General features: G+C 42.6%; 1 protein-coding gene across 6 annotated transcripts in view; it reads left to right on the forward strand.

Annotated features, from left to right (window-relative positions):
* magi3a (membrane associated guanylate kinase, WW and PDZ domain containing 3a) overlaps positions 1-25220 on the forward strand; it is an 86274-nt gene that overhangs the window by 51489 nt on the left and 9565 nt on the right. For 4 of the 6 annotated variants that reach the window (XM_052034629.1, XM_052034630.1, XM_052034633.1 and 1 more), the window contains exons 4-16: positions 366-572; positions 1048-1183; positions 2716-2795; positions 4216-4311; positions 10319-10376; positions 11538-11650; positions 12860-13042; positions 13783-14388; positions 18248-18279; positions 19189-19351; positions 20904-20995; positions 21346-21538; positions 23121-23330. In XM_052034629.1, the coding sequence (XP_051890589.1) occupies positions 366-572; positions 1048-1183; positions 2716-2795; positions 4216-4311; positions 10319-10376; positions 11538-11650; positions 12860-13042; positions 13783-14388; positions 18248-18279; positions 19189-19351; positions 20904-20995; positions 21346-21538; positions 23121-23330 (2169 nt within the window). The remainder of the gene's footprint in view (positions 1-365; positions 573-1047; positions 1184-2715; positions 2796-4215; positions 4312-10318; positions 10377-11537; positions 11651-12859; positions 13043-13782; positions 14389-18247; positions 18280-19188; positions 19352-20903; positions 20996-21345; positions 21539-23120; positions 23331-25220) is intronic. The other 2 variants (XM_052034632.1, XM_052034635.1) reach the window with 1 other exon arrangement.

Below are 25220 nucleotides of genomic sequence, written 5' to 3' on the forward strand. Positions count from 1 at the left end.
ATGGCCCCTAGATTTTGATTCACCACTACGTTTCTTGACTACTGTAAATTACCCTTTGGCGGTTAACAGCAAAAAGAATTGGAGGAATTGTTGGTCATGCCCACGAGAGAATAAGTTGCAAGGGTGCAGTGTAATATAGACAGGGAAGTAGGGACAAATGGGAGCAGACATAAACACGGTGGGCTGAATAACTTATATTGATTAGTAGAATGTGTCTCAATCTTTAGCTTTGATATATATTGGTAATGTGCATTTCAAAATTCGTATTCCTCTTATACCTCTTGCATTCATTTGTTAAACATGTAATTGAGAAACTCACCTGCACTTTTGTATCCTCCTCCATCTCCCACACCACTACTTGACAGGTAATTTCTATGGGACGCCAAAGCCTCCTGCAGAGCCTGGTCCCTTTCAGCAAGATGTAGTGGACCAGGTTGTTCTGGATGACAGTTCGGATGAGGCACAAAGGAAACGAACAACATCTGTAAGCATGATGCAGCGAGCCGACACCCTGGTCCCAGATGAAGAAGATGACGACGAGAGACCCACTGCTAATGGAACTGGTTATCCAGGTGAGGAAGAATGGAATCCTGCTCTGACGTGGTAGATTAACCCTGGTTATTGTGCTTATTCTTGCTCTGCTTTTCCGCTTACACGGGGCACCTGCCACTTCTGCATGGACAGAGTTTTACAGTAATCCATTGCCACAGCTAACGTACTGATCACCTTCCTGTCAAGGTTTGCTATAGGAATTAAACTAGTTCGGTCATCATGTCAGATCTAGAACTAGATGTTCTGTCCATGTGGACCCTAACCACAATCTAGTGTAAAATCTTTAATGTAGTCCCAGCTAGATGTCCTATCATTTTGTTGTGCACACTTGCAGATGGTATACAGAGAAGGATCTTGACTTTTCTATCTGTTTGAGATTTTAATCTCAATACAGTATCTGTCCCAGTCATAGAAATATTTAGATTTTGTGCAAACCTTCCTGGCTTTCACATCTCAGCCTAAACACTGTAATAGAGGGGGTTATTCATTCCTCAGGGCCAGGGCCCAGCCACACTGATGGGGTCACAGAATTCAGGTACTTGGATCCGGTTACCAGGGAGGACTTGATGGAGCCACTGCCGAGCAATTGGGAGATGGCCTACACCGACAGCGGAATGATCTACTTCATCGAGTGAGTATCATGCATTGGGGAGTGTTTGATGGTAAAATTGGCTGATTTTCTTGTTATCTGTTTGCTACTAGAATTTGTATAGTGGTGTCATTGTGCTGCAGCTGGAATGTTTTACTACAATCAGGCAAAGTTTGCCAAGCCTCTTGAAATATAGAGAAAGTTGATCAAAAGCAATTGGTCAAGTCAGTTTTAGGTGGCAAAGAGGAGGAGACAAGGTATCTAGGGAGTGGAATTCAGTAAGGCCTGTAATAGACTCTATTTGCAATGGATACAATTACTTTTCATGGGGGTTTTGCCTCAATTTTGTCTAACACTCAAACAGGTCCTAGAATGAATGGGAAGAACTTGCATTTCTTTGGTGCCTTTAAATCATTGAATCGAACGCATGGAAACGGGCCATTTGCCCCAACTAGTCCACGCTAACCAGTGTACTCCCATCGCCCAGCACTTGGTCCATAGCCCGCTATGCCTAGGTGATGCAAGTGACAGCATTAATTGTCTAGATGAACAATGTCCCTGCTTCTACCACGTTCTCAGGCAGTGCATTCCAGGTACTTGACACTCTGGGTGAAGAAGATCCTCCTCATATTCCCTCTAAATCTCTTCCCCCTTACCCTAAAACTATGTCCTCTAGTTTTATCTATGTCTGATATGGGGGGGAGGGTTTTTTTTCCCTGCAGTCTACCCTATCTATACCCCTTATTTTATATACCTCAATCATGTCCGCTCTTAACCTTCTCTGCTCGAGGGAGAAAAGACCTAGCTTTTTCAGTCTGCTCGTAACTAATTACTCCTTCCTAGGCAACGTCCTGGGTGAATGTCCCCGCACTCTCTCCAGCACCATCACATCCTCCTTGTACCTTGGTGAACAGAACTGCACGCTGTACTCCAGTTGATGTCTGACCAAGGTTTTATAAAGTTGGAATATAACCTCCCTATTTATCTATTTAGTGTCCTGAATAACGAAGGCCAATTTCCTGTATGCCTTCCTCACCACATTGTCTACTTGTGTTGCCACCTTCAAGGATCTGTGGACTTGTACTCCAAGGTCCTTCTGTTCCTCAATATTTCTTAATACCCTACCATTCATATATCCCAGCCTCATTAATGCCCACAAAATGCATTACCTCACATTTTGTCTGGATTAAATGTCATTTTTCATCCTTTTTCACCAAAGCATCCATTTTTGACTTCACAATATCCCAGAAAAGACAATGTAATACTTCTGAATTGTTGTAATGGAGAAAATGCAGCAGCCAATCTGCATACAACCAAGTTTCAATCTCAGGCACACTTGCTGTGCTTAATGCAGTCCAGGAGTGAGATGAAAACCTAATTAGCCTTTGGCCAAAAGCATTGTCTCCTCTAATCTTCAGTGCACAGAGGTGTGAGATTTGGTCTTTCCTTTCTGTTGAATCACCATCTTCCATCTTCTGTTACCTTGGACCCTCTGTTCCCCAATGCTGCCTGTTGTTTCCCATCTTCTTCTCCTGTGCTCCACCACCAGTTAAATGTCTTCCTTTCTTTCTTAGTCACAACACTAAGACTACCACATGGCTGGACCCTCGGCTTGCTAAGAAAGCAAAACCCCCAGAGGAATGCAATGAAGGGGGTAAGTAGCAGCTTTGAAAATTTACTCTTGGTACTCAAGTGAAAATACTTGGATCAATGTATTTCCATACAGCTAATGTGCAATTTGACACAGGCCATCATTATTTTGGGATAAAAACATTGATTCCCTTTTTTTTAAACACCAACTTGAAATGGTGTAACCGATTTATATTCTTGAATATGAGATCTGCTCTTCTATGGGAGGGTTGATTTAGACTGGCTTGGGCTGGAAGTGGTTGTGCGAGTGATAACCTAGGAAAATAAACTATGTATACAATCTGTTTTGGTAATGTTCTAGAATGTACACACAAACATTCATATAGAAACCTCTCCATGTAACAAGAAACAAAATAAAAAGTGAATTCTATAATTCAAATTGTAGGATATTCACTGTAGATCAGCCAACATTTGAAGTGAAAGATGTATTTCTGGCAGAGGATAGGTAAAATGGAAGCAGGTTAAATGAGTAGATGGAATGAAAAGCCTATTTCCATGCTGTTACTAATATGAGAATAGGGAGGGACCTATTGTTTGAGACACTGTAGCTTTGATTGGAGAAAGTGGACTCTGTTAAAGTTCATGGTCTAGTATACCACCTATGGAGTGTGTCTGGGATTAGTTGGGTGTGGTTTGGGACAGATTGGTTTGATGAGAGTGAGGACCATGTATGTCTGGAGGGGGAGGACAATGCTATGTTCAGAACTGGTTGAAGGTGGTCTAGAACTTTCTATGGGTTTTGGTACCCAACCATTTTGCAAATCCCACAATGTGTATGTTTGCCAGGGTTTGTAGGGCAACTTGATTTGTAAGTGGTGACTGGAAGCCTGTGCATTTGTTGGTTCAATTTTTATCCATCCTGAAGTTATCTAATTAGTTGTTTGAGGTTATCTGGAACTGTCAGACTGCAAGCCCCTCGGGGGAGATCTGTAATCATTAACAACAGAACTTCTGTTACATGGAGAATCTGTGATTGGCAAGAGCATCAGTGGCTGTCATTTGATTGAGGGGTTCCAACAGCATCCCAAACAAGAGCGTATCCTGAAAGGATTCTGGACATCCTGGGATGCCTGTCTCTTCTCTTTCTATATTGCCGCAAAATATTTTTTAAAAAAAACTAACCTGCAGGATTGAGGTTGTCACAGTAACTTCCAGGCCTTTCATTATTGGTCTCCTTGACACTAAGTGAGATAGTGTGCATTGGCACAAGTGCCTTGTGTCAAGAAAATTCTTTATTGTTTGAAGAGTAATGTTTCACAGAGGCAATTTAGCTTGCACCCCTGTATTGAGTGTGAAGTGTGAGCAACAAATGACCTGCAGTTGAACCCTGAGATTACATTACAGCCTGAAGTTGCTCCCATGTATCTATTTTCTTCCTCTTCCTCTTTTTTTTCCCACCAATTTTCTCTCTTCCTCTCCTGAAGGCACTGACTCCTTGCTGGGGCATGGTTCCATGGGCACCACCGGTTGCCCTCCAGTATCTCGCCCAAGTGGCCATTCTACATCTGTGGGCCTATACGGTGAGTGTTGGCAGCCTATTCAACAGTAGAGGCTTCATTACTGAGTCTCAATTCTGCCTTGCCCTGCTGCCCACACATTGGTGCTTGGCTGCACATTTGCCTGTCCTTGGATCATCGGATGGTTGGGCACTGACATCTTGGCAGGTAGAATGGGATTGGCCCAAGTTTCCTGATCTGAATTTGATCAATAGGCATCTGGACAGTTCATATGTATACAGCTTTATTCTTGTAGAAGGTGACTTGCATATCTGTAACCCCTTTTTTCAAACAACTTGTAGGATCTCTCAAAACATTTTATAGAGTCGGTGTGCCCTTTTTCCATGTTCAGTCACCTTAATAGAGAAAAGTGTACTTCTGGGATGAGAGTTTTTTTTAAAAAACTTTGAATCATGTATCTTACTCACTGGTTAATCCACTGGTGCAAATCCCTTCCTTGAAACCTTAAAGTAGATGACCACGTTTAGAGATCAGGTAGAGAATGGAAATTAAGTGCATTCATTGTTGATACATCATCTCCACAATCTTTTTTTAGATGCTGGAATCTGGAGCAACAAACGATCTGCTGGAGGAACTCAGCAGGTCCTCATGCAGGGTTTCAACCTGAAACGTTGACAACTCCACCCCCTCCCACAGGGGCTGCTTGACCCGCTGAGGTCCCCAAGCAGATTGTTTGATATTCGAATAGAATGTTGGAATAGCCTCTGGGCTGAATGGCCTTGCCTTTCCATTCAAGAGACTGCAGATGTTGGAGTAAAAAACAAGCTGCTGGAGGAATTCAGTGAGTTGTGCAGCATCTGTGGAGGGAAATGGGCAAGCAATGTTTCTGGTTGAGACCTTTCATCTGAACCCAGATGAAGGGTCTAAACTCAAAACTTCAACAGATGCTGTCTGACCTGCTGAGTTCCTTCAGCTTGTTTTTTGCTTTTGATTTGAGTTGTACTAACTTATTTAGGTGGATGCAGCAGCTAATTTGCATAATACTGTTTTATCATGTGATAGTTCAGCTTTTCTTCTTGAGGGTGGTCAAGATGCAGGGGATCTCCCATTGAGATGAATTTGAGGGATATTTCAAGCCTGTCTCCAAGGGGATTAGTTTGTGTTTCATCCAAAAATTGCCTCGTGATGCATCTTGGGACCTCAATGAGGGCTTTGACTATTAAGGTAATTTGTTAAGATAATACGTTGGAGTAGGTTTCAGCCTTTTGCTGGAAGAGATGAGCATGCATTGTCTGACATAATTTGGAGATGCAGACAGCATGTAATCCTATAATAAGTTGTTAAATGAGTTTCAGTCACTCACCCAAGCAGGACTGAATTCACTATGAAGGGCTACAGGAAGTTAAGCAAGAATGAAGTAGTGACAAAAATCATATACTTGTTGAAAGGTATTAGAGTGCTTGAAATAATTACTTCTCCATTGATGGGATGAATATAAATTCAAGTACGCCATGGCCAAAAGTGAGCAGTGAAATGGAAATGAATAAGCAGTTGCTCTGTTTATAGTCATTTTGAGGGGAAAAAAAGCGCATGCCAGGATCGTATTTATTCTTCTAATACTACCATGGTGTCATTGACATCACTTGCACCACCAAATGGATCTTGATTCAGCATCTCTAGTAGGAATGTGAATTTTGATTATCTCTTCTCTTGGGCAGTCCCTTGGAACAGAGGACATCTTGCTTCTGCTACATTTCTGAGGTCGCTGAAGAGTCTTGTACAGCATCCGTAGATTCTGCCACAGGTGGGGTAGGTGATGCTGGACTAGGCGGTTTGGAATGTTGTGTGCTCGTTCTGCTCTTTGCGAATGGCATCAGTGTGCTTCTCTCATAAAGATTTGAGGTGCTTAGTGCCCTCATTGGATGCTCTCCATTTTGAGCTGTCATGGCCTAAGAAATTTGCATGATTCCTGAGGTTGTTGCACTTTGTTTTCCCAAAGAGGGTTTGAAAATATTGAAGCATCTTCTGTCCTTCTGGAATTCTGTTCCTGGGCCAAAGCTTGGTAAATTCTTGTTTTGGAGGTTGATGATCATGTGTGAATGATGGAGTGCTGCCTGGAAGAGGACACTGATATTGGTTCACTTATTCTGTTGGTGTTTTGGAGGATGTTGCAGAGACTGCATTAGTGATATTCTTCATGGGCTTTGAGGTGTCCATTGTAGATGGCTTGGTAGACCATGTGCTTATTGCTGGATTTGAAGCCTTGGTCTTTGAATACCCTTTTTCTCAGTCAAGTAGTGGTCATTTTGACATTGATAGCTACCTTTGCTGAGGGCTGGCTCCCAAGGTGTGGGAGGTAATCCATATCTTCTAAGGCTTGATTGTGAATCTTGATTATCTGGGGCAGAGTTTTGTGGCTTTAGCAGGTAAGGAAAGGATCTGCTTTTCCTGGATATTTAGTTTATATGGTTCATTGAATTTCATCTGAAGTGGATAATGATGACCTGGAGCTTAGGCTTGGAGTAGGCAAGTACAGCAGTGTCATCTGCTTAGTGTAATTCAGACTTGATTTGTGGGGATGTTAGCTGTGACATCGCTCCACACCCTTTTAAATCATCCTTACTGCAATACTGCACTTCACCTCTAACAACCTTCCAGATGGAGTCAAGTTAATCTATAGGACTAGCAGAAAACTTTAACAGTTATCATCTCCACTCCAGCTGGAAGCTTGTTAGTGAAGTGCAGTATTGCAATGATGACTCGGCCTTGCTTGATTCCACTTGGAACTCTGGGATTAGATCAGTGGGAAACTTGGGATCATTGTTTACATGTCATTGTATAGATATCATGAATTTCTGAAGACAGCCAAACTTGGCAATGATTTCCCACAATCTCCGTGGGTTGACAGCTCTCCTGAGATTAAACGATGAGCAAGGCTGAGGGCCAAGAAGGCAGGAGAGCTTGTCGAGGGCAGAGGCAGTCAGTGCCCTTTGGAAGAAACAACTTGAAGGTCTCCTCAATGGCTCATGTCCTCGATCCATCTTGCAATGCCCTGTCCCCGTTTTCTATCTATATCACATTATCAGGTGCCATTGGATCAAAGGCATTACCTTGAACTTCCACTTGAAAGTGGTGGTGGGGAGTGGTGGGCAATACTTGAAGCACTCTGCAGGTCAGGCTGCATCAATAGAAAGAGAAATGGAGTCAGTGTTTTGGACTGAAGACTCATCAGATCTGGGATGGAAGAAAACGAGTTGGTATTAAACTGCAGAGAGGGTGGAGAGTCATTTGGTTGATTCTGGCTACACCACAGGGGGTGCAAACCTCTCAAATAGCTATAGATCCACTGACCTGGTATCCATTGAAGTTTGAAGTAAATAGTGAAAGCTATCCATGCAGAACATACTAAGAGTTTATTAGAGCAAGTCATAGAGTTAACTTATAACTCCACATTAGCCAGCTATGGTTGTGCATGAGAAAATTTCTGTATCCCATTGAGGCTGTGCATCACTAAATAAATTAAAGCACTTGCATTTATGGCGTCTTCATATCATAGCAGTTGGTGATTTGAGACATGGTCACTTATGCACCTATTTTGTGTACAATGATCCCAGAGATAATGGAGAAAATAATGGGCTCTGTTTTTAGTGGTGGCTGGGCAAGCTTTGCTTGTGGCACTGAAATTTCCTCATGCCGTAGCATGTTCTATATTCACCCAAACAGGCAGAGTGCCCACTTAACATCTTCTCTGAAGAATGCCACTTCTAAAGATCGAGCACTCCTTCAGTACAGTATTGGAGTTTGTCTTTATCGTGTACTTACTGTACTGCTTGAAACCAAGTGAGATGATGACATTATCTGCCACTTACAGTAAAATTCATTTGGAATTTTCATCCACAGATTTTTAAAGGCAGCTGATAGGTTTGGGGGTGGGGTGGAAGCAATGAACTGAATTAAAACGTTTGGGTAGTACCTGGTAGGCCAAGAAATACCCAGTACAGGGTTGTTGCTTGATTCTTGGATTATGGAACATTAAGGTCAGCAGCTGGGTAATAAGTATTTGAGATATGTGGGGGTTTCCTCAACTTCTGTTTGTCTATCGCACAGGTGGGTTTGCCAGTCAGGTTATCCTTTGGTTACCGGGATGTTTTCCTGTCTGCATAGATGACAAAATGTATACTATGCAATGTGTTGGCTGTGTGAGGTTGTCTGTAAAGGCACAGGTACGTTTGCTGTACTTTGTTCAAGTAGATTAGAAACTGGGAGGTGCATGAACTATTTTTGTTTAAATTTATTCTCAATGTGGTAATGCCGGCAAACTGTTGTCCATCCTAAGTGCATTACCATCTCACCATAAAGATGCATGGTTCTAAGACAACCATGATCAATCCCATGCTATGGTTTGAGAGATGGGCTGAACAGTGATCAACCATCCCTCCCCCAACCTTTTAAGGATATTAGTGAACCGAGGTTTTATTTCAGGAGTAGGCCGTCTGGCCCTTCAAGTCTGCTCTGCCGTATGGCTGATCCTCTATCTCAATATCATATTCCTGCTCCCATACCACTTGATAACTTTAGTGTCTAGAAAGCTAACTATCTGTCTCATTCAATCATGCATTAAATAACTTGGCTTCACGCTGGGGTGGCCTACAGCCAGGGTTGTCGGCTCATAAGAGATCAGATTATTGTGTTTAGTTCCATAACGTGTCAACTGAACTTCCAGATTACCAGAGCTGAATCTCTTGGTCTTTTTACTAAATTACAAAGGTATTGAAATATGGTATGTGCAGGGTTTGTGTTTGCATTTTAGAACATAGTCAAAAATTCTTCATTGCCTTAAACTTCCTGCCTGCAAATGACCCGTTGAGCTATTTCTGGCAGTAGTTACATTTTGCTACAGGCCTAGAGTAGATAGCTTTTGGAGGAGAGATTTTTTTTTAAGGTTTCTACTTTTGTATGAAATGTGCTTCCTAAATAGCCTGCCTCTTAACAATTCTGTCCTCTTGTTTTAGAGTATTCCATTAAAGGAAATAGTTTCTCTACCCAATATAATCCCTTTTGAAAATCTTGATTAATTCATCCCTCAACCTTAATCTAGATTTATTTATCCAAGCAATTCTCAATGTAACACTTTAAATCCTCACATCTTTCCGTTGAATTTATACTCTATCTTGTCTAAGGTTCGTATATTTCACCCACTTCCCTCACCTGCCCTGTAGAACTGAAATTTACTGCAAGATTCTGAACTCAGTGCTCTGTTGTCTGTTTGAGGTTCTAAAAATACAGCAATGCTCTCGCTTATTTTCCAACCCTTTTGAGGTAAAAGTCAGAATTCAATCATGTTTTGTACCTGTGAGTTATCTTTTAATGATTTGTGTCTCTAGGCACTTAACTCCCTTTGATCCTTTACAGATCCCATTCCCTTGAGATCCTATGTAGATGACCACGTTATTGAATTCCATCTCCCAGTTTTGCATACTCAGTTTGTCTTGCTACTTTGAAACTCCCTGCTCCTGTTTATACAACATACTATACCTCGTGTAACTTGCAAACTTGAATGCACAGCATTCTATTCTTTTTGTATATTTGGTGTAAATCTGATGCCCTTTTATATTTCCCTAAGGCAACACTGCTTGTCCCATTCAACTGATTGGAACACCACCCTTTATTGCAACGTTGGCTTGTACCTGCCGATTATAATCATGTGACAAGATTGCCTCCAATTTCCCAATGTTCAGTTTTTCTAATACTGTTGTCTAGAGTCTACATTGACAACATCAATAGAAACTTGTTCTATCTGCTATGCTGGTGACCATGTCTAATGAATCTATTGGAATAGTCAGCTGTGATTTCTAATCCACAGATATCAAAGCTGATACTCTGATGCCTGCTCACACCACAATTTAATAAACCAGAACTGTAAATGGGTTCTAGTCCCACTCATAGCATGAGATCTAAGGTGTTCTTGCTGTATATTGTAGTATGTGGCTGTTAACTATACTGTACGGAGTTGGAGTTAACTTTCAACTGTGGAATTAATCAAGCTATTCTTTAATTTTCAAAACTGCAGAGCTTCCATATGGCTGGGAAAAGATCAGTGATCCAGTTTATGGCTTCTACTACATTGAGTAAGTTGCCCCAAAATACAAGGTATAACTATATCTGTTTGGAATTGGACTGATACCAACCTGTACAAAAGATTTTTGCAGGTGGTGTTGACTTGCATGTAATAGCAGTTGTGCCCCAGACTTCAAGGGTTGAATGTGTCACTTAGCCTGGTCAAGTATTAAATGGTTGCTGATTTCTCCCTGTTGAGATATTAATGTCAGGCCCTATTGGGTGCCATTTACAAATTTAGTTCTAAGTTGCAAGTTAAATTTAGTCCTAAATTCTGTTGCATCATCTGTCCGCTCAGAACTCTTCTGTTTCAAGGAGATAGCTTTCTTTTCATTGCCTACCTTGCTGCTCATCCATCTATCCCACACACATTGGATGTGCAAATAGGCTTCCCTGTCTAATTTGCTATCCAGCTGATGACATTCGTGCAGTGCATATAGGATATTATTTAATTGAGGTAAACTTGCATCTGGTGTTGAATATCATATTGCATTACGTACACTTTGGGTTGTGGAGTTTGAGGCAGGATGGCTATCTGTCCTTGGGAAGAGGACCTCTGCTTTATATCATCATCGCTTTTGATAGATAATTGCTCCCATCTTCCACTCTATTATAGCTTACCTTTTATTTCTTTCTGCCATGCATTGCACTCCTCAAGGTTCTGTAGTCAAAAAGAAGTAACTCTTAACATCTTTCAGTACTGAAGGAAGGTTACCAACCAAAAATACCCATTCTGTCTTCCTTTCCCCATTCACCAGCATACCCATTCTGTGTCTGCTCACCAAACAAGCCCTTCCCCCGTCTGTGCTCTCTCAGCTTAGAATGCCCTTTCCATCTCCCCCATCTTGTCAGTGTGACTCTTGAGCTTCTTTCTCTGTCCACTTCCTGAAGCCACTATTCTGAAACCACTGGCACCCTGGGGATAATTCTACTGCTCTGATCCTCTTTCTGGTAATTTACCTAATTGACCAAGTGACTTGTGTTTTCTTCACCATGTTTGGGAAAAGGTGGGCATTAAGAGGAAGCATAGTGCAGGACCTTGTCGACGGTCTCAGTGTTATGGATGAGTGTATCACGGAATCCGTGCGAGACTAATGTTTGCTGGTAGAGATGCAAGTTGTTGCTCAGACTGTTATCTCTTCCCTTTTTGTCTCCCCACCCCAACCCTTCAGCCATGTAAACCAGAGAACCCAGTTTGAGAATCCAGTCATTGAAGCAAAGCGGAAAAAGCAGCTGATCCATCATCGGGACAGTCAGCGAGGGTTGCATGGGGATCAGCGGCCAGGTACTGCAACCTGCATGTGGAAAGAAAAATCTTGCATTTATATTTTGCTTTCCGTCACCTCCTGACATCCCAACTCATTTTAAATACAATAAAATGTTGTTTGAAGTTTGCTTATTCTAATAATAGGAAACATGGCAGCTGAATTTCCAAGAGCAAGTTCCCGCAATAAGTAGAGAGAGGAAGCACCAGAGGGCCCAGATGTTGGTTGAAGGATAAATGGTGGACAGAGTCTGGCCAATACCTGTCTACTTAACCAATTGTTCAAATCTAATGTTTGTCTGCCAAATTTCCTGGTTATTTTCTTTAAGAACCTCAGATTAATGAAATAGAAAATTTCACCACTTGCCATTGTACAATTTGAACTCTATATTAAAGCACGTGGGCTTCCAGCATCAATTTTTCTTGTTCTCTCCCTCTCTCTGGCTTCATCCACTTCGCCACTCTCTCCACCTCCGCCTCGTCCTGCTTCATACGTGTCACTGCCCTACGTATTTTCTTCCCTTCCCCGGCTTGCTCAAACACATTAGGCATTTAAAGCAAAATTTCTTATCAGATAGCACACATCAAACATGACTTTTTTTTTGACTTGAGTGAAATAAAAATCCACACATGCCCTTTTGTTTCTCCCTCTAGTTTCTGTGAACTTTGTTCCAAAATTAAGAATGGAAATTATTTCAAGGAATCTTGAGCTTCCTGCTTCTTTCACTTTCCAAATGAGCACATTCTTTTTGCACTTCTCTTTGTGCACATCCCCAGACTTTATTATTCCCATATCTATGTATTAGGGGTAACCTTGCTCTGTACACTAAAACATCCAGCTCTATAAACAGGAGTGAAACATGGGTACATGAAGTATCGGGTCAAAGGTAGTTTTATAAAGAAAGTAAACAGTTTGCTGACAAATTATTTGCTTTAAGTTAATCAGAGAATCTAGTCGAGAAAATTGATTGCCGAGGCTGAGGATACTCACCCACCTCCATGCTGCCTCCTTTTCTTTTTTTTGCCCTTCCTCTCCCCTCCCTCTTTTGCATTCTCCTTGCACTCTCCCACTTTTTTTCCTGCTCCCGTCCTCCTCTCCCAGCCCCCTTTATCATCTTGGGTACAATAACAGAACAAGTACTTCGGAAAATTTGAATTTTAAGAGTCCAGTCACCACCTTAAATGTAATTTGCTTCTCTTTCCAACACCTGCCACTCCACCCCACATTAGAGAGACCGATGTTTACGAGGGACCCCTCCCATCTTCAGGGAATGCTCATTAGAACAACACTTCAGAAGAGTGCTATGGGGTTTGGTTTCACAATCATTGGAGGAGACAGCCCAGATGAGTTCCTGCAGGTGAAGAATGTAATTCAAGATGGACCTGCTGCTCAGGATGGGAACATGTTGGCAGGCAAGTTTCCAATTCAGAACTTTTGGGCATTTACCTAAATGACTGGGCTTCCCCACAATAATACATCAAAGGGCAAGGGGTGAGTGTTGTGGAGACCAAGACTGGGAAATAATAGGTAGGGGGAATGGGGAAGTAGGAATTTGAAGAGAATGGGGATAGAGGCCAGGGGGAGCAGCACATTCAAGGTGTGGGAAGGAAGGTGGTGGTCAATGGATTGGAATCAAATGGACCAAGAGCCGTAGGAGAGAAAATGTGGGCAATGGCAGAAGTGGGAAGAAAGAGTCCAGGAAAAAGAGAAGTCTAGGCAAGAGATTGGAGAAGAAGGGGAATGGGAAAACATAGGACCCTACGGAGAATGGAGTAAGTGGGGAAAATAGTGGACTGTGTGAGGGGGAGAGAGATCAGGAGCATGGCCATGAGAAGGAGTGGAGATGAGTGGGCCATGGGGAGGAAGTAGGAACTTAAGATCCAACGTGGCGGGGTTGGGGTGTAGAATTTCAGTCTGGAGGCTGTGCTTCCTTAAGTAAGGTTGTGTTTAAGGGACACACTGGTAGGTGTGACATTGGAGCAGGAGACTGCAGAAACTGGTCAGTATTTCTCCTTGCTGCTTTATCACATGATTATTGAGTCACTCCAGTGTTTATTTTAGTGCAGATAAAGATATGGAGTTGCCTCATTGGCTTAAGTCCATAATGTGGTGTATGTGAACCTGATTGTTTGGTTTGGGCTTTTATCTGCAGGTGATGTAATAGTGTATATAAACAGCACTTGTGTCCTTGGGCAGACTCACGCCGACGTTGTGCAGCTTTTCCAGTCTGTTCCCATCAACCAAACGGTGAAGTTGATTCTGTGTCGCGGCTACCCGCTTCCCGTTGACACACAGGTGCCGACCATTGATGTAGTGAGTGCCAACCCCGTCCTTGATGGGCTACCTATGGCTGCAAAGCAGGCAAGTGCCACCCAGAGCCATCAGACCTCGCCCGGGCTCCCAGACCACAGTGGGAGAGAGGCCCCAGCAGGTGCTGTCGAGCGCCTGAACGGACCTTACCTTGGCCTGACTGAAGACCGATCGTCCATGACTTCATCAGCAGGTTCACAGCCCGAGACGCTGACCATTCCTCTGCTGAAGGGGCCAAAGGGTTTTGGTTTTGCCATAGCGGACAGCCCAGCTGGACAGAAAGTGAAGATGATCCTGGACAGCCAGTGGTGCAAAGGTCTACAGAAAGGTGATGTGATCAAGGAAGTTAACCAGCAGAGTGTGCAGCAGCTGAGCCATGCCCAGGTGGTGGAGATCCTAAAGGACTGGCCTGTGGGGAGTGAAATATCACTGCTGGTCCAAAGAGGAGGTTTGTTGTTGCATTGTTATCACTGTGCACTAGTAGCTTCTGATACATCCCAATGAATTATCCTATTTAGCCCACTCAGTCTTCAACCACTATTCCTGCCTACAAATTAAAATAAAGGGATACATGTAGACTGGAGAACAACCCAGTAAGGCTTACTGGGTTATACCATAATTGGGAGTTTAAAAATATTAAACAGGTTAAACGATCTTTCCTCTGGAAAGGCGGATGAGAAGTAAACTAAAGTCATAAAAAAAAGATTTGATAGGGTGGATATAAGGGAAACTTCCACGGAAAAAGACAGATCAAAACTAAGTAAATTTCAGATGATCACTAATGAATTCAGTGATAAATTTAGGAGCAACATCTTTGCCCAAAGTGCTTAAAATACATACATGTTCCAAATTCTTTTTTGGGATATGGGTGTTGCAGGCAGGGCTAGCATTTATTAACCATCCCTAATTGCCCATGAGTAGGTGCTGGTGGTGAGCAAACTTCTTGAAATGCTGCAGTCCTTCTCGTGAAGGTCCTCTCTCAGTAATTTCTGGTACGGAATCCCAGGGTTTAGACTAGGAAGGGAAGCTACAAGCACTGGTGTTCCTTTGTACCTGCTTCCCTTTCTCTTTCTGGATAGTGGAAGTCACAGGTTTGGAAGATGCTATTGGAATAGCCTTGACAGATGACTGCAGTGCATTTTGTAGATGGTACTTGCTGCACCATTGGTGGAGGGAGTGAATATGTAGGGCGGTGGATGGGGTACCAGTCAAATGGTGGCTTATTCCTGGATAGTATTAAGCTTCAAGTGTTGCTGCACTTGGGTATCCCATCACTTGTGTCTTCCTGACTTGTGTCTTGAGGTCTCAAGTAGTGAGTCACTTGCTGCAGAATATCCAGCCTCCAGCCTGTTTTAGTAACAGCAGTATTTAAATGGCTGGTCCAGTTAAGTTGCCACCAACCCTGCCCATCTCTCCCCTTTTGAGGATGTTTGCCATTGAATATCAAAATTAGTTGGTTCAATTTCTCTTGTTGATCATTTACTGGCAGTCTTCTGGACTGAGTGTTTCTTGCTACCTATCAGCCTGCACCTGAATCTTGCTGCATCCAGGCATGGACTGGTTCATCTTCTGGAGAGTTGTGCATGAAATTCCGGCGGGGGGGGTTCAATCATTAGCATCCTCACTTCTGATCTTATGATAGAAGTTAGGTCATTGATGAAGCAGCTGAAGATGGTTGAGGCCAGGTCACAGACTTGAGGAGCTCCTGCAGTGATGTCCTGGGGCTAGGTGATTAACCTCCAACTCCATTGTACAAGGTCTGACTCTGACCACTAGAGTGTTTCACCGCTTGATGCCAAACGCTCAAATGGTTCCTTGATATGAAGAGCAGGTGGTGTTAGCTTGCCTCTGGAAAACTACAGCTATGGTTTGTGATTGAACCATAGATGTGCCATGAGTTCCTGTGAAACTGAGCTTTGGTGAACAGGTTATTGGAGTGCAAGTGCCACCTTGTATGGCACTGTTAATGACATCTATGAGTTTAATGAAGAATAGACTAGGCGGTAATTAGATTAAATTTGTCCTGCCTTTTGTAAACAAGGCGTGTGCAGGTAATTTTCCACATTGTGGGCTAGGTGCTGGTTTTGTAACTCTACTGGAGCAGCTTGGCTAGAAATGCAGCTGTTTTTTTTCAGTACTGCAGTTCGGGTGTCAACTAGTTCCTAGCTTTTGTTATGTCCAGTGCTGTTGGAAGTTTCTTGATATTCCATGAAGTGAATTAAATTTGCTTTAGGCTGGCATTTGTGGGGAATCTCGGAAGAAGTCAGCATGGGCCATCCACTCGGCACTTTTGGCCAGAGATAGTTGCAGGTGCTTCAGGTTTTAGCACTCTCATGCTGCATCCTGCCATTACTGAGGCTGAGGACATTCTTGGAGCTGTCTCCTTTCGGTTAGCTATTTAATTATCCAGTATCATTTGCAATCAAACATTGATGTTAGTTGTAGAATTGTTCAGCTCTGTCGTTCCATGCTGGTTTGTGTTTAGTGTGTATGTAATTCTGTGACGTGGCCTTTCCGAGTTCCTACCTTTTTGGGTGCACCTGGTGCTGCTTCTGCATTTCAAAAACAAAAATGCTGGAAATACTTGGTGGGTTAGGCAGTATCTGTGTGGAGAGAAACAATTAGTCTTTCGTGTCCATGACCTTTCAATGGCTTTCTCTACTCACTAAACTAGCATTCATCCCTGTCTGGATTTACTAGAAGAATGACGAATCTGGCAGCTCACAATGGAGCATTTGTGAGGCACTGTGGGCTATCGGCAGCCACGAGGTGCATCACCACAATATGTAATCTCATAGTCTGACATAGTCTCTCTATGACTTCATCTGCCAGGTCCATGAGATTACATTTTGTGTTGGGGGACTTTGGTCCAGGCCCTCATGCATACCTAGTTGTGAGCTGCCAGATCTAAAATGAGGCCACTTCATTGGCACAATTGTGGAGGCATTGGTATTGGTTTATTATTGTCACTTGTACCGAGGTACAGGGAAAAATTTGTCTTGCATGCCAATCATACAGGTCAATTCATTACACAGTGCAGTTACATTGAGTTAGTACAGAGTGCATTGAGGTAGTACAGATAAAAACAATAACAGTATAGAGTAAAGTGACAGCACTTCAATGTGAAGATAGGACTTTACTCCACTGTCCTTGTGGAGACGGTCACTTCTACTAGTCCTTCTGAAAATGTTAACTCCACAGTGCTGTTGCACAGGATTCCAGGATTTGGATCCAGTGACGATGAGAGAATGGCAATATGTTTGCAAATCAAGGGGGCATAAACGTGGAATGCTCCCATATGCCTGAAGCCCCTGTCCTCCTTGTGAAGATGTATCTTGTAACTGGAGTTACTTGCCAAAGTTGCCAGGAGCACATACCACCCCACAACCTCTACCATCAGAAAGGACAAGGGCTTCATCTTGAGGGCTATTGGAGGTTGGGAATAAATGCTGGCTTTCCATCAATACCTGGACTCTGAATTTTATTTTTAAAAAAATGAATGGCTTGTGAGGAGACTTGATCACTTGCATAGACTGGATTCAGAGCCCCAAGTCCTGTTGCTGCTTTTCAACTGACCCTTTCTTTTGACATTGTTTTCCCACCTTGGTTGCTCCACCACTCTGCCTTGCTTTTTCCATTGATCTTTCTAAGTGAGGTGTCCAAAAAGTTGAAAGGCCTGAACCTAGTGAAATTGTTTGTTGAAATAATGTTGACAGTCTTGAGGAGGTGGAGTACTGAATTAAAGCACAGATAGTATTAATGGATCTGTTGATAGTTCTTCCAGCTGTGAACTGCTGTACAAATCCTACTTTGGAAAACACCCCTGTGTATTCGTTGATTGGAGATATACTATTTGAAGTGCAGCACATTGATGCTGAGTGCATGTTAGCTGATTTCTTTTTCCCAAATGATAAGAGCATAGTCCTGCTGCAATCCATTGCTTTCCTTGTTCACCCTCAATTTTGACTCCTGCTTCTGCCTCCTTCCACTCCAGCATTTTGCTCTTAACTCACCCACTTCTTACTCCCAGCAGCAAGGCAAATGTGTCCTGCCTTGGCTCGCACTCTTCTCACCTCCCCACCCTCTTGCTTTTTCACTCCAGTCCACTGCACCCACCCACCCACCCTTGGTTTTGCATTCTCCTGCTTTGCTGACCCACTTCACATTTTCTCTCCATTCTTCCATTCCTCCCACCACCTTACTTTTGCTCTCTGCCCTCCCTCCCACTGCCTTGCTCTCATGCACCCACTACCTTGTTTTTTCTCTCTGCCCTTACCATTTATTAATACTTACTTTTCTTTTTACAGGTCCTCCTTCACCAACTAAAATGCCAAACACTGTAAGTTTCAAAGCTTTCTCATGATAGTAGGAGTGGGATTTGAGGAGCCTTGTATTTCTTTTGTCTCTCCCAGAGCAGTGGTCGGGAGCCAGAGTTGAGCAGATCCTTGAAAGCAAATTGCAACTCATCTGTATCACCTTGTAGTGGTGTTATCCCCATATCAATTTAAATTTGAAGCCAAATTTCTGGAGAATGCAATTAGGGAAAGATTTAAAAGGGACCTGAGGGGCAGTTTTTTCCACAGAGCGTGGTGGGTACGTGGAACGAGCTGCCAGCGGAAGTAGTAGATAGAGGTGTGTACAATTACAACATTTAAAAGACATTTGTACAGGTACATGAAAAGAGAGGTTTAGAGGGATGTGGGCCAAATGCAGACAAATGGGACTAGGTCAGGTTGGCAGTTTGAGTTGGGCTGAATGGCCTTTTCCCGTGTAGTAATGAACTGAAGAAAAGCACAATGCTTTGGTGATGCAAATCCCAAATAAAACCAAAATACAAGAAGACCTAGCAGTTCAAATGGCATATGTGGTGGGGAAAAAAACACATTAGCACTTTGGCTTGATGATCTTTTACCAGATTTGGAGGATTTTAAACTGTTAAGTATTTTAAAGTGGTGGATGGAGTTTGGTTTATAGGAAGAAAGGGAAGTTCTGTAGAGAGGGCAGGAGTGATTAAACTTCAAAATGTGAAAAGGAAAAATTGGAATTTAAAATCAGTGTTATAGGCACAGGTGTCCAGAAAAGGTGTAAATGATTAAAGCGGGAAGGGAGCTTGGAGAAGAGATCTTGAAATGTGAAGAGGCCCCAGGAATGCAGACCTAGAATGAGTGCCTTGTGTTACTATGTAACTTGGATTTTTGCAGGTTTTTACAAAGAATCTGTTTTTCATCTCCTGACTTTTCTTTCCTAGACATCGGAGCATGAAGAAAATCAAGCAACTTCCCAGAATGTCTCCGCAAGCCTCCCCATCCCCCAGCCCATGCCCTTCCCTCCCAATGCTGTGAGGCCCTCCTCTCCCAAACGTGACCCCACTGAGGTGTACATACAATCCAAGACGATATTCGACAACAGACGTAAGTGATGTTTGGTGAAGTGGTTGTCCATGAGTCAATTTAGGATGTTGTGATCTGTATAGCTGCTATGTTGGGAATCCATATTCATCACTGCTTTGGGTTTCTGGTTGTACCTGAGATTGAGGGAGTGAGATGATGCCGTTAGTAAATGAATGCTATTTGGAGGAAGTATTAGGAAGTTGAGATCTGCTTAAGTATAAAAGTAAATTCCTGATCCAAATCTGATCTGACCAAGGCCAGCGTGAACCTGGTCTGAGCCTGGTAACTTGTAATTTCTTTTCCTGACCTGACCAACACCATAAGTATAACAATTTCATAATTCTATTGTGGATGAAACACTAATTATTAATCAAGAATGGGGGAGACATGAGGTAATTCCAAGCAAATCATCCTCTCCTGGATAAAGTATAGAGCCAGACTAACATGACCCAGAGTGACCTAAACTTTTTCATAGTATACATGTGACTTGACTTGAACTGAACTGAAGCAAAGTCTGGTCCATTTGAGTTCGGGTCAGGTAACCAGTCTTGAATGGAGGGGCATCTAAAGATAAAACATCTTGTGTGAAAAAGCAATCAAATCAAAAACCTCCTCACAGGATTTGAAAAGGAATTGTTTCTCTGAAGGCTACTTGTTAGAAAAATATATATAGTGTAAATATTTTGTTGCAGGTTGTTGCTTAAATGCTTGTACTAAATGTATCAGGCAAATGATGGTGGGATTTGAAATTGGTGGCTTCATAGTGGTTGATCCAGTTCCAGACATTTTTGGCCATCTTTCTAATAACTTGAGTACTCCATGTGAACCTAAATATTGCATTGTATAATGGTTGTTAATTAATAATGGGTGTTAGTTGATTTAGTTTGAGAATGAGGTATTTTCCCATTAACATAGTTCTGTCTTCCCCAGTGCCTGAGATAATTGAGTCGATTACTGTGCCATGCAATCTCAGGAAGAGTTGTAGTTTTAATCCTACATAACTGATCATCAGTGGCTTGAAGCAATTTATCCAAGTGCTCCTCGGGTGGGGAAGGGAATACTCATCGAGTTCTTGCTCCTAATTCCAGCCCAGTGTCAAAAACTAAGATGTCATCTGCTGGTTAGGATGCGTATTTAAGCAGTGTGTCAAAGATTTTGGAGCAAAATTAACACAAGGGAAAGAACCCAGTAATTATTCTGCACGAGCATACTTCAAAATGGGTAGAGGAGATTGTGACCTTGAACTCTGTTGCTGGCAGCACCAGTGCATACAGCAGTTTCACAGTGCAGTCCAAATCTAGGCTCTTGGCATAGGAGTGATTCCCATTCTATCTGGCAAATGGATACAAGGCAAAGAAAAGAGATTCTGACATGCTGGGTCTAAGAAATAGAGCTGCTCTGATTGCACACTCAAGGGCCTGGAATAGACTGTTCTAATGTCTACTATCAATTTTGATAGCTTCTATGACCATGGTATTCCCTTTGCCTGTTTCCATGGCCACTACATCCTTTTGACAGCTTCCACACCAGACTTATCACTTCTGACACCTTTTTGGGTTTCCTTGTTACTTAGCTCCGAACACTAAAGACATTGATATCTTCCTGCGTAAACTGGAGAGTGGATTTGGATTCAGAGTGCTTGGAGGTGATGGACCAGACACACCCGTAAGTGTTTTCTCACTTTCTTATTAACCCCTCCTTTCACTCTGCTACTGGTTTGGTGACACTTTCTCGTAATCAGTTAACTATAACTGTTAGCACTGTGTTAAAATGCAAAAGACTGTGATACTGGTGAGAAGTAACAGATTCAAAAGCAAAGGGCCAGGTGCTGAGTTGACTGATGCATTGGTAATAAGTTTTCTGTGTAGCTGAGCTGCAGAATTTATCAGCACAATCTGTCTGTATCACAGCCAGCTAGTTGGTGAACCTGGTCCAAGGCTGGTGTGATACTTAAAGACATGTAGATCTGGGGCTTAACTCACTTTTTGCTCTTTCTACCCCATTCCCATTATCAGGTTCTGATTGGAGCCATTATCCCACTGGGAGCAGCTGAGCGAGACGGGCGTCTTCGTGTGGCTGATGAGCTGCTGTGTGTTGATGGAGTCTCGGTCAAAGGGAGGTCTCATCGCTTTGTGTTAGAACTGATGCAAAATGCAACACGAAATGGCCAGGTGTTGCTGTCAGTCAGGAGGAACGTCCTGCCTACTGGTGAGTGTGACTGGAGGGGGCAAGTATGCACAGTGCAATTCAAACCCATGCCATTCCTGGGGAATGTAGGTCTGGGGTTTTTCAATGGCCCACCCTGTTCTACATTAATAATCAGGATCATCTCCAGCAGCCTACTTAAACACTATAAACATCTGGAGAGTCCACGTTGACCAGACCCTCAATTGGCATGTGTAACATACCCAATGGTTTAGAGGTTTGATTCCTGATTTTTCCTTTAATTCATGAAATCTTTCCAAGTCCTAACTCAGATGATGATGATGCTTGTTTGTTTGGATGAGTTACGGTCCTACAGCACTTGAAACTCAATATCATTCAGGACAAAGCAGATTGCTTGATTGGGGAGACAAGAGACTGCAGATGCTGGAATCTGGAGCAACAATGAATCTGCTGGAGTAACTCATCTGTGGGAGTAAAGGATTTCCTGAATCAGGAGGTACTGATGCAGGGTTTCAACCTGAAACGCCGACGGTTCCTTTCCTCTCACAGATGCTGCTTGACCTGCTGAGTTCCTCCAGCAGATTGTTGGTCCAGTTTGCTTGATTGGTGTCCCCTCCCTCTCACTGCAGTATGCAGCATTTACAGAATGCACTGCAGCAACTTTTCAAGGTTTTGTCAGTGCTTTGAAACGTAGGAGGACATAGCCAGCAGGTGTTTGAATATGCCACCATCTTCAGGTTGCAATGCATCCCAACTTGGGCAGTACTTTCATTGCCATCGAGTAAAAATTCTGGTATTTTTCTCATGCAAAATTTTGTGTGCACCTTCTTCATTGCCACTATTTCAAGAGTAACTAGGGGAGGCCAATAAAGTGTTTGGGAGCAGATTTGATAATTTTTAAAATTGCATTCATACTTGAAGGGGAAATTTGCAGGGCAGTTTAAACCAGAAGAGACTTACCAGGATGCTGCCTGGATTAGAGGGTGTGTGCTATAAGGAGAAGCTGGACAAACTTTTTACTCTGGAGTGGCAGAGCTGAGGGGAGACCTGATGGAATTTGTAAGATTATGAGAAACATAGAGTAAACAGCCAGTATCTTTCTCCCCAGAGTCGAAATGTCTAATACTAGATGGCGTGCATTTAAAGTGAGAGGAGGTTACTTCAAAGGAGATGTGCGGGGCAAGTTTCTTTTTAGAGTGGTGGGTGCCTGGAATGGGCTTCCAGGGGTAGTGGTAGAGGCAAATACAACAGAGGTGTTCAAGAGGATCTTAGAGAGACATGTGAGTGTGCAGGGAATGGAAGGATATGGACGTTGCGTAGACAGAAGGGATTCGTTTAGTTAGGCATTTAATTGTTTGGCACGACATTGTGGGACAAAGGGCTTGTTCCTGTGCTGTGGTGTTCTATATGTTCAGTTGGGAAAGTGAAGGGAGGCAGACTAATTGAACAACTCAAGCCCATACAGGCATGATGTGCCAAATTGCCTGTGTTCTGGTTCTGTGAACCATCAGTCCTTCCTTGGATGACTCTATCCTGAGAACAAGACATGTTTAAAAAGTGCACTGTTTAGCTTCACCCCCTTCATGTGACTCATCCACCCTCTCAATAACTTTCTCTACAACAGAAGACCAGCATGATGACGGTCGAGATGCAAGTTTGGATCCTGCAGAGAACGGCTCTCCACGGATGAATCACACAGACCATACCCACAGACTGCCCCAGGGCCCCAACTCAACTGAGTCTACACAGTCATATGATATTGTTCTGCAGCGTAAGGAGACTGAAGGGTTTGGCTTTGTCATTATCACCTCAAAGAACAGATCCCCAGCTGTTGGTGAGTACAACATGGTGGTCTTCATAATGTGTTGCTAGGAAGGAAATATGGACCCTACATGCATTAGGATAAATCAGCAGATCAGATCAAAATGAATCTCATCACTTCCGTGGATTCTTGACTCTTGCTAGGGTAATGGTGCCATGGGTGTCATTGTGTCAACTGCCACCTCCTGCCCATTTTTGTGTGATCCTCTGATCTAGCATCACTAGTCGTCACAGCCAAGATGATCCACATACCTTCCCAATATCCATCTGGGCCCAAGGGATTGAGCAGGAACCTAATGGATGGTTGGCACATTGATGCAATGTGTAGTATTCTTGCCTGCTCTGAGGCAAGTCACGGATTAAGTGGGCCAGGGGCAACCCCACTGCAACAAATAGTGGCCAGAATGTGAAAACCACTTGCCCTTCATGCATGCACTCGCTTTGGCTTGTTTTCTATTTCCAGATCGGATGTTTTGGCTTCAGTCTGTGCTCTTGGGTTAATAAATCATGCACCAATTATCGTGAACTTCGATCTATTTTGCTTATTTTTGATAGTATTTCTGTCAATACAGAGGAGATTTACAAGTCAGTTGGGACAAAGGGTCTCAGACCCAAAACATCGACTGTTTCTCTTTCCACAGATGTTGCCTAACCTGCTGCTGAGTTTTTCCAGCATTACAGTTATTTGATTTTCATTCACAAGTATATTGCCCAGGCTGGGATATTTTGGTTAGGCAAGATTGGCTAGGCTGGGTTGTTTTAAGAACAAGTGACTGAGGGAAGATTTAGTTGAGGTGTGAAATTGTGTGTGTGTGTTTGTGTGGGAAGAACTATTTCACTTACCAGGGAGCATAGATTAAGGTAGAAGGATTAGAGGGGACTTGATTTTTTTTATTCAAAGAATGATGGGGATCCAGTCACTGCCTGAAAGACTGCTGGAGATTAGAAACTCTCCCCACATTTAAGAAATACCTAGATCGCTGGAAATGCTGTGACCTGCAGGCTATGAACTATATTTTTTTTCACATTGCTTTTTGATGTGGGCTGAACATGCCATTTTTTTTTGATTCTGTGAAATATTCTGATTACAAATTCTTCCAAGTATTCAGTGTATATACATTCTTAACATTTTTTCCTACAATGAATTATCCCTTAATTATTATGAAACATTTTCCCATTTTGTGTGTAACATTTTTCAAGTCTTCTGTGAGGGTTTTCAGTGTAATCTGCCACCTAATGGCCAGGTTCAGACATAGTACTTGTTTTATCTTCATGGTCTTTAGGGAGTGTCAACAAATAATTTCTTCTGCCTTCATTACTTCTACGTAACCCACACCACTTCTTTCTCTCCTGATATGGCATTTGTTGGGGGAAATATAAATTGAGACACAACCACTTTGAGATGGGAAGGTTGAGGTAGAATACAACTGGAGATAATTCTCCCTTTTTCTGGATGTCTGTTGTAGAGTTCTGCTTAATCCACAGTTCAATTAGATCACAGTTGATTGTATCTCAACTCCATCAATCTATTTTAATTTATTATCCATTTAACCTTTTCTAACATAACCCTTTAATCTCAGTTTTGAAAATTTTAATTAACGCATCCATGTAAACTCTTCTACTACTCACTATGAAGAGGCATTTTCTGATGCTACTCCTGAATGGCTGAGATCTAATTCTGAGGCTATGGCCCTTGTTCTGGATTCTCTGACCAGAAGAAATAGCTTTTCACTTTCTACCGTTGCTATTTCTTTAATAATCTTAAACAGCACAATTAGATCACCCCTTAATCTTCTATTTATTAGGGAATGTAATCTATTGTACAACCTACACCTTAATTATTTTCTTTAATTAAACATTAAATCTCTCCTGATTCTAATCAGATTAACCGTCTCCCACTATT

Source organism: Pristis pectinata, chromosome 20 (genome assembly GCF_009764475.1).
Source record: "Pristis pectinata isolate sPriPec2 chromosome 20, sPriPec2.1.pri, whole genome shotgun sequence".
NCBI classification, from domain to species: Eukaryota; Metazoa; Chordata; class Chondrichthyes; order Rhinopristiformes; family Pristidae; genus Pristis; species Pristis pectinata.